The sequence below is a fragment of the Pinus tabuliformis genome, chromosome 5_2 (assembly GCF_031772625.1).
Source record: "Pinus tabuliformis cultivar Carrire ecotype Pingquan chromosome 5_2, CPIR1, whole genome shotgun sequence".
NCBI classification, from domain to species: domain Eukaryota; kingdom Viridiplantae; phylum Streptophyta; class Pinopsida; order Pinales; family Pinaceae; genus Pinus; species Pinus tabuliformis.
Genome location: NC_142306.1, coordinates 454,303,440 through 454,313,045, shown reverse-complemented (window position 1 = coordinate 454,313,045; position 9,606 = coordinate 454,303,440). Strand labels below are relative to the sequence as shown.

General features: G+C 36.6%; 1 protein-coding gene and 1 long non-coding RNA gene across 2 annotated transcripts; both read left to right on the top strand.

The window, feature by feature from the left end:
• Positions 1–3,381: 3,381 nt before the first annotated feature.
• On the top strand, positions 3,382–5,873 carry LOC149159642 (uncharacterized; the record flags this gene model as incomplete). The annotated part of the gene is made up of 3 exons (XM_089434375.1): positions 3,382–3,692; positions 3,836–4,207; positions 5,838–5,873. Coding segments are annotated over exons 1-3 (657 nt in total), but the record flags the coding sequence as incomplete, so codon positions are not given.
• Positions 5,874–5,879: 6 nt separating this feature from the next.
• On the top strand, positions 5,880–8,889 carry LOC149159641 (uncharacterized). Its single transcript, XR_016261756.1, has 3 exons — positions 5,880–5,902; positions 6,030–6,121; positions 8,767–8,889. It is a non-coding gene; the product is annotated as an uncharacterized LOC149159641 (long non-coding RNA).
• The last annotated feature ends 717 nt before the right edge of the window (positions 8,890–9,606 follow it).

Below are 9,606 nucleotides of genomic sequence, written 5' to 3'. Positions count from 1 at the left end.
AAGAGGCAAAAATCATTGCCATGGTTAGAGAAATTCAGGCTGCAACCGAGGAACTGAGAAGTCCAGTGAAATACAAAGAAGAATTTTTTGCAAGGGGGAGTTCATCTTATTCCCTTTGCTTACCTTAGATGCCAAGGGAATAAGTTAAACTCCCTTGTAGATGAAAGGTATTTAACCTTTTTGACTAGTGGCTCGTCTAAAATATCTTGACATGCAACCACACACTAAAAGTCGTCTATCACTTAACTCGGCTTGACTCAACGCTCAACACTGAACACTCAATGCTCAGTGAACTGACTCTCTAATTTTAGCAACTCTTCATGCGGAAGTAATTACAATTTCTAACACTCCCCCTTAATTACGACTGTATGACTCAACACAACTCAAACATGACTCAACTATGCCTGTTAGGCTTACAATAGAAATTAACTCAATTGTCACTGAAACATCTCCACTGGTCGATGTCTCAGCTAGGCTTACAATGACTCAAGACTTTCACAATTTTGCATTTTCTTTCTTTCAAATTTTATATCCTCGAAATTTCTTCCTTCTCTGTTGTAATTTCTTGTTGTAGGCCCCATATTTCTTTACTTGTTGTTGCTGCAACTTTTCTTTGTCTTTTCTTGAAGTTGTGCTGAAACACAATCTGATCTTATCTACTAGACATTCCTCTTCAAATATTCGTTTAACCATGGACTACTTCCCCAACATTGCAGCTTCAAACTGTCTTATTTGCTCTACTTCTTGAGCTTCATATACCTATCTTTCTTTCTGCCATATTTCCATATAGCAAAGTCGTATCTCTGCTTGACTCCATTGTTGAAAAATGGTTTCAATGCATTCATCTTTGTCTTTCATATCATTCTTTTCACTTTCATCATCAGGTACTCCTTATTTAAGACTTGCATTAATTTGTTCTATTGATTTCTGAATCCATTCTTCAATGAGCTTCAAATCTACATCAAATTTATTAACAACCTTGCTTTCAACTTCTGCTCCCATGCTATTCTGAACACCTGCATATTCAAAAACAATGTTAAAAACATCTTTATTATGCTCTTTAGTGAGAGCGTCCTACCCTACATCTTCTTTCTCTGCCTTCTTTTCAACTTCACTGAAACTATCTTCCACTATTATGTGGTTAGTGGATATTCTCATAAAAAACTCTTCAATCACTTTATCCTGTTCTTGATCACTAGTTGCTTCTAGATGACATACTGCTTCATGAAAAATTCTAACTGCTTCATATATTGTTGCTACAGTGACAACTTCAACCTTCAATTCTTCATCAAACATTATGCTTACCATATTGCCACAATCAATCCTTGTTTCAAAAAAGAAACCACACATATCATCAACATAATTTTCATCTACACTATGGTGGGATATCGAAGCATGCATGTGCTCATTGTCAATTTCATTGACCATTCCAACTTCACCAAATCCATCAACTGCGGTTGGTTGCACCAATTCACATCTCACTTTGCAGACATCATCCACATGTGTTTCAACACTGTGGGATTCACAATCACCTGCATCATCCACGTTATAATGAATTCCTTGAGCATTTATATGTTCTTTCTCTGCTTCACATACAGAGGCTACTGCTTCTCTCTCTGCAATCTTTGTTGCATCTTCTTCATCCATATGCATGCTTGCATAATGGGTTTCAATTTTATGGTCTTGACAATCATCATCCGCTTTTGAGTGGGATTCTCCAAGCTTTTTTTTTCTCTCAGAGTCTTGCTCATCTACTCTTTGATTTGCCACTGACTTCTTTGCTTGTGACATAACCTGTTGTTGCATGTCACTCCCCCTTGCACCAAATTCTTCTTTGTCTTTTGCTAGACTTCTCAGTTCCTCGACTGCAGTCTGAACCTTTCTAAACACGACAACAATCTCTATCTCTTATTTTCGATTCATTTTCTTAATCTTCTTCAATCGCACTTTGCAACCCATGATTACGGTCTTTCCTCTGTTTAATAGTTTCTTTCCTCATTGCATGAGGCTATCTTCCATATCGCCCCGGAAAGAAAATATGATTTTCAATATATACCCCTATAAAGCACAATCTTCCCAACAAAACTATCATACTTAACAAAACGCCAAGATATTTTATAGACTAACATACCTTCAAAATCCTAAACTCACTTTCCAATAAAAATTTTATTTTTTACCTTTTAATTTAAAAAAAAACAACTACTCATAACAATCTCCCCCATTTTTTTAACAAAAACATCTTTTCCAAAAAAAATACCTTTTATAATCTTTGGCAAACCTTTTTCAAAAACCACTTTAATAAAAACCCTTTTGTCAAATTCAAATCTTTCATAAACTTTTAATAAAATATCATTTGGAAAAAAATTATAACAACCTTTTATAAAATCGTTTTTTATTTTGATAAAATCCTTAACCTTTTATAAAATCCCTTTTTCATAAAAGTTCGTTAAAACTCTTATGAGCTTACCTTTTAAACTTGGCTTCTTATGGTCTTGGCCTTTAAATTTTCCCACACGCTTCTCACTTCTCACCAGCGGGATCCGTTGATTAACCAAGTTCTTGACTTTTTAGTTTTCGAGCCCACACACCTTTCCAAACGGGTCGGCTTTCTCTCACAGCTCTGTCTTAAAAACGGAGTTGTTTTTAGTGAGATTTTTTGGAGATTTCGGTGATAGAATTTGGCGGAAAAAATTGAGGTTAAATTTTGATTTGTATTATTTAAAATAGATTTTTAACAACATATTTGGATTCAGTACCCTGAAAAACCCCTGCAACACTTCGATTGTGCAGAAATTAACTATCAAACTTGCTATTTCAATACATTGTTGCAGAATTTTGACAAAAAAAAACCAGCAAAAAAACTTCCAAATAATCTCTTTAAAAACAACTCCGTTAAAAACAACCTACAGCTCGACTGCGGAACTTTCTCCGCACGGCTTTGCAAGCTATTCACAGGCGACAACTCCAGCTGTTGCTTACGACGGTGGCTACGACCATTAAAATTTTTGACTTTGTAAACGCGGCCTTCACTGCTTCCGGCCTGCGTGCTACGGTGACGAAGTCACGCGTTAGTCCTCTAACACTGATATGAATATATGTTTGACCAGCCTGCATCCAAAAGCGTGTAATTTAGTGAAGTAATAAGTTGACTGCAGAATGGATTTAGATTTTTCAATTTATTGTTTTAGATAGTTTTTTTGTTTGATACATATAATTAGGCCGATAGGCCTTTCTTTGAAAGGGACCTTTCGTCGTCCTTTTCCTTCTGACGCTGACACCTGGCAAACGACTAGACGCTGACACCTGGCAAACTTCGTTTTCGTTTTTGTTCAGGAAACTACTACCGACACCTGGCGAACTTCGTTTTCGTTTTCGTTTTTGTTCAAGAAACTACTACCTAATTACCTGCATATCGGCCTGCATATCGGAGGGCGGAGGTATTCATGGTTGCCGCCGCCTTCTTTTTGCCCGTGACTCTGTATACAAAGACAGTCACTGACAGGTCGCGAGGTCGAATCCGGACCTCTGCAAAAGCTGAATGGGTTTTTTATTTGGAATGGAAGTGGAGATCTTCTGAGCGAACTGTGTTGTGCGATGGAAAAGGGAGGAGGAATGAGATTCTTATGCATGGGCACCTAAGTCACCAGCGGTGGCACATGTTGTCTTCCACTCACAGCTTCCTCGTCTCAAAGGTTAGCTGAATCTCCCCTCCTCTGCCCGTTCATTTTACGTTTTTGGCGAAATTTATCTTAATTTGGCACCGGTTTTGATTAAGCGTTAGGTTTGAAACTTTTCTTTTTGTGTCTTTTTGCCTATTTTTGTTATTTGTTTGCAGGATGGTCGCAAGATTAGCAATGGGGACTGCGCGCTATTTAGGGCCGGCAATGCACCGCCATTCATTGGAATAATACGGCACCAAGTCGTAGACGAGGAGGGCGACGTAAAGCTGGGAGTGAATTGGCTTTACAGGCCTGCTGACGTGAAATTAGGCAAAGGCGCCTCAATTGACCCCCTGCCGCCCAACGAGGTATTTTATTCGTTCCACCAGGATGAGATATCGGGGGCATCGTTGCTTCATCCCTGTAAAGTCGCGTTTCTCAGCAAGGGTGTTCAACTTCCCTCGGGGGTTTCGGCGTTTGTGTATAGAAGGGTCTACGATGTTACCAGTAAATGCTTGTGGTGGCTCACCGACCGAGATTACACTAATGTAAGATTACCGCACTGCTTTGCTTGCATTATTATTGAATATCATAATGGGATTTTTTTATTATGATTACTGGTTTCATTAGGTTTTTGGGCTGTAGGGTTTCTTAGAGTCTCTGTCTGAGAGTTTGTGTAAGATTCTATTCAGATAAACAAGTCAACACATATATGGGTTTCACAATAATTTGTTTGGCCAAGAGGCCTCTGTACAAGTTTTTTTCTCATTTAAATTTTTGGTTCATAACTATTATGATTTTAAAGATAAAATTTCTGCTTTCGTTTATCATTAGAAAAAGCTCCTCGATATCTTTATATAATTCTGTTTCTGCTTTAATTTATTATATGTTCTCTCCTTCTTGTCTGCATCCATATAGTAGTCTGCGTCTGTTTTGAGGTTAATGTGCTTTCTGTCTCTGTGTTTTCTCTTTTCTGTGTGGATGTCTATTCTGTGTGTGGGGTCTTGGAGGGTAGGCCTATGTTCTGTTGTCAGGTTTGTCAGTGTATGTTCTTAGGGTTAATTGTGGATGAAGAAGAGATGAAGAGAAGATAATTCATTCATTAATGAATCAATCAGTTTCTATGCAATTGGAGCTATACGCCCGGGCCGATATTGGTTTCCACAGGTAATTTAATTCTTTATGTTTGGGAAATTCTGTTGATGTTCCAAAAAAATCATCGACGTTGCTACGGAAAAGGAGTGAAAACGTTGATCAATTAATTTGTAAGACCTATTTGTAAGGGATCGTTGAAGATTTACAGAATTCAAAAGAGAGCTAGCAATATCTGAGGTAATTACTACCCGATTTTGTTGATCACTAATTAATGAAGGGATTTAGGTCGGTTTGTATTATAAATTGAATTCAAATTGAGCTGTGCTACACAAATTGACCTAAATCCGCAGCGTGTCCCAGTAGATTAGTATTGTAATCGCAATGTATATAAAAACCCCATGGTATGCGGAATGTTTTTAGTGTCTTGAAGTGGAGATTTGTGGATGGTGTGAAACCCCATCCATCCGGACACGGCTCACAAAAGCAATAGCATTAGCATTTTGGGATTTTCCTTTTACTTGCACATGTTCTGTACTTGCTTTAATTACTATAATTTGGGTATAATTTTCATGTTATTTAATTACTGTTCCATGATTTACATCACCTTTAATTACTGTAATTAAGGTATAAATTCCCTCCAGTCTTGGTTCTGCTTTTAATTTTAGATGTGTAACCTTTTCTAATTTTCCTCTGTTTCGAGTTTCTTCGATCTTGCGTTTAATTTGGTTGATTCTCACTACTGGATGTTTTCTTTTTTTGGCATCAGTCGTTTTTAATTTTTGGCATTGATTGTAAAATTATGCAGGGCTTTGTTGAGATGCATGTTGTAAAGGAAACACTTATATATTATATAGGCTTATAGACTAGTCTTAAATGTTAGCTGTTAGCTCAGGGTTCTGTCAAAAATATGTGCATTCCTTATGAAACAGTGATATACCTTTGGCGGAACATGAACCTGAGGGATCATACTTAACAACTCGCATTTAAAATGAGTTTGTATAATGAATAGGGGTTACCATGTTATAAACATATATAAGGTCTACATTTCTACCATATTGTTTTACTTTTGGACCTTCGTTGCAGGGCTGGAAAATAATAATCACAAGGTTCGCTGAGAGGAGATATGCTGAGAAACCAAGTTCACAATGGTAAAGTTTTCTGCAAGATATTTTGGTTTCTTTCTGGATCTGAGTTTTGTTTTGTCTATAGAAGAAAAATAATTTTAGTGGTTGATATACAAACTGTTGAAAAATAATTTTAGTGGTTGACATACAGACTGTTGATAGCGGTGCTGGAATGCCATTTTCTATTGCGAGAAATGGAAGGGATTTTGTACTCGTGGAGAGCACAGAGCATTGTATGTAACTGTGAGTGTTATTTGAATGCTATTTGTTTGATTTAGCCATGGTTTATATCTATTGAAAATGAAAGTAATGGTTCTAATAGTTAATTCAAGGGAAATTTGCAAAAGATTTTAGGGTTTTTTTTTTAATGTTCCCCAAAGTTAATTCAAGTGAAACTTGAAAAGAAATGCTATTAGTGAAAATGAAAGTAGATTTTAGATGTTTTTAAAAAATTTAAGGCACTTCTATTGAATACTCTATTATAGTTATCAGTCGACTTTAACTTCAATATATAAATTAAATGAAAAGAAAATTACGATACATGTTTCTAACCTTTTTTCTGGTTTCCGTCATTAGATTTCAGCCCTATCTTTATCAAAATTGATGAAATTGTTATTTGTAATGAAAAATGGATTCAGCACCCTATAATACTTCTAGCTCAATCAAATTGTGCAATATTAACATCTGGTACCAGCAACTCTATCAACCAAAAATTATTTTTCTGGATTTCAGGCCAAAAATACTGATTTCCCTTCCAGTTATCTTGAGTAACCTAAAAAGGACCCAAGTCATAGCATGTTCAGACAAGGGCAAATTAAATTTAACTCTTCTAACATCTGATCCTTCTTGATTGCCCCATTTTTCTTTGGTCTGTGTGAGCTCTTCGAACATTAAGGCCATTATTGTGACCCTTAGGCACCACATTTCGCAAGGTTCTTTGGAACTAAATTGGATTCTGTCCAATCTCAAGCAGTGACTAATTTAGTGTCCAATCTCAGGCAGTGACTAATTTAATGGCAAATTTAAGTGGCTTGGTAGATTATTTATTTATTTGGAGGTAAGATTTGTTAAAAGATGAGATTAGTCTTTAGAGTTATTTATACCCAGTTTTGTTTGAATATTTGAAGTTATACCTAATTTTGACTTATCTTTGCTGAACATAGTAAACTGTTTTTAAATTTTATTGCCCTTGAATTCTAACCCAAACACGAACGTGTTGACCCAGGTGTTACCACTGTATGTTGGCTCAGAATAATAAGTTTACTTCTATTTTCAGGTCGTGTCTCCCATACTTCTGTTTTCGATATGCGATTCTCATACTTCTGTTTTCCGTATGGCATCAGCATAATCTTAAGTCAACTTGGTTTGTTGAATCAGCTGTTGTTTATATAGCAGCAGGATTTGATATTTATAAACCTATTATTAACCTTATAAATATTATATTTTGTGCTGGATGTGCAATGTTACCTCCCAAACCTGCACTCAAAGTGATAAAGCCCTGAGACACAATTGCAGCCTGAGAGGAACTCGGGGGGTTTGTCTAATGTCACCACAAGACCACCTTCTTTCTCTCCAGGCTGGCCCTCCTCCAAAATCTTTTTATATTATTGTCTGTGATTATTGTCTGAAACTTACACTCTTCATGTTTTGGCACGATGAAAGTGACAAGAAGTTTTTCTAGATTGCAGCATGCAAAAGCACATCTGAATGAGAGGGTTCTGCTAGAAGGAAAAAACAAAATTTCATTGAGAGTTTAAGAAAAACTTGATTCCCTTGAGTGTAGTTGGCAATCTTTATTGGATGCTGAGAGTTTTCCCACAGAAATTGGGATCACAGGGAAATTGGGAAAGAGACCACAGCTTCTTCAGCAATCTCCCATTCACCAACCCTCTGATAAATCCAGTGCTCTCATATATATGTGTGTGTGTTGTGCCATACATGAACTCTTAAGAAATTTCAAAAGCCTTCACCTAATGCAATCCTCCAGGTTTTTCAAGACACCAGAGAAAACTACTTACGATCAGTTTCTTAAACATGGAAATTTTACAACACACTGCTTCCAAAACAGCCATCCAAAAGGTCATTACTATAATAGCTTGATTAGAAATAGATTGAATGAGAAGGTCCAGATGGTGTATTCAATCATCTCCATCCATCTGTTCTGCATCCTCAGTGCTTACTTGGACAATATATCAGCCTTCATATTTATCCCTTGCAGACGTGCTGAAAGGATAATGACATGGAAATTTTCCTTGCTTCTCTGATTCCGTCCAATGATGGGCCAGCTGCAAATTTTCCTGATTGAAATTTCCATTTGACCTCTTTGCAATGTGTTTGGAATCTCTTATCACCTGTAGACAATTTAAACCTTTCTCTATTGCTATTTTCAGAATCTACCAAAAAGCATAAAGTTCTGCTCTGTTGTTTGATCCATCTCCTACAGCTCTTCTTTGAAACTGATCTCGTAATTGTCTCTTAAAGTAATGCCTCATGATCCACAATAGCTGGGATTACCTTGACAAGCCTCGTTGAAATAACTCCACACTATTGTTATATATATATATCTAGGGATCTTAGTATTATTGGTTTCTTTTCCTTTAAAGGTGGCTGTGTCCCTTAATATGCATATCTATTCTTGTGTCAAACTTGATTAGTAATAACATCTTTGTTTTGAATTCTTTTCATTTCTTGCTGGCCAAATAGCTTAAGTCACTGTACAAGGACAGTCTGATGCCCACATGCAGTTAATACAGATCATCATTTCATGTTGGTTTTCATTTGTTAGTAGCCAGATCATTTCTCTTACAATATGATTGTAATATCTTTTGTTTCTCTTACAATATGATTGTAATATCTTTTTTTTCTCTTCTGTGGGAAATTTTGTATAGGAGTTCAAACAATGTATAAAAGAAAGATGCAGAAAATGACAGTCAAATTTCGTACTCAGAATTATGACAAGAAAGCCCCTGCAGGGTTCGTGAGGAAAGAGAGCTTCAACACCAGTTCTGTCTTTCCTAACAGAGAAGGAAACCATTAAGGGCATGACTTGCTTCAGCAGATAATAATATACTAAAGACCACATAAATATTGTCCAAAAGGGTCGTAATTATCATTACAGAAGAACTGAGAAGAAAAAGCAGCCACAAAGTGGCACCTTCCCTGGAAGTAAGTTCCAACAGAAGATTTAAAGTACAGTAACACAATGAAAACAATGCTCTGGCAAAAAGCCTTAAGTGCATTGCCCATAAAATGAACCTGGGTAGGTGCGCCGCAAGCCGTTAATGATAATCCCGACTGGATAAGTCCCAATGCTCCCGTAACCATGTGAGCTCTGCGAACGACAAGGAATTCCTCATGAATTCGTTGAGCGGAAGAAAAATTTCCTTCTTATTTTTCAAAAGAGAAACTAAAGGGAAATTATCCTATAGATAAAGAAAAATAAAACTGTAACGAATCCTGAGGGTAAAATATTAGAACTTACCAAGAACTACTCCAGACGCGAGAGCAAACCCTAGTGTAGAATTGTTTACCTGCTGCCAAGAAACCCTATCACGCATATACACTACAAAAAATAGAACATATTTGTATGAATGCTTACAGGGAAAATGAACTTCTAGAATTACTGTGCCTCAATCGGTGTTAGTAAGAAGAAAAATATTGCCAGGACCAGACTTTTAACCTTCCTCTTGAAATCATCTCGCTTTAGACTATAATATAATTTTGTCTGC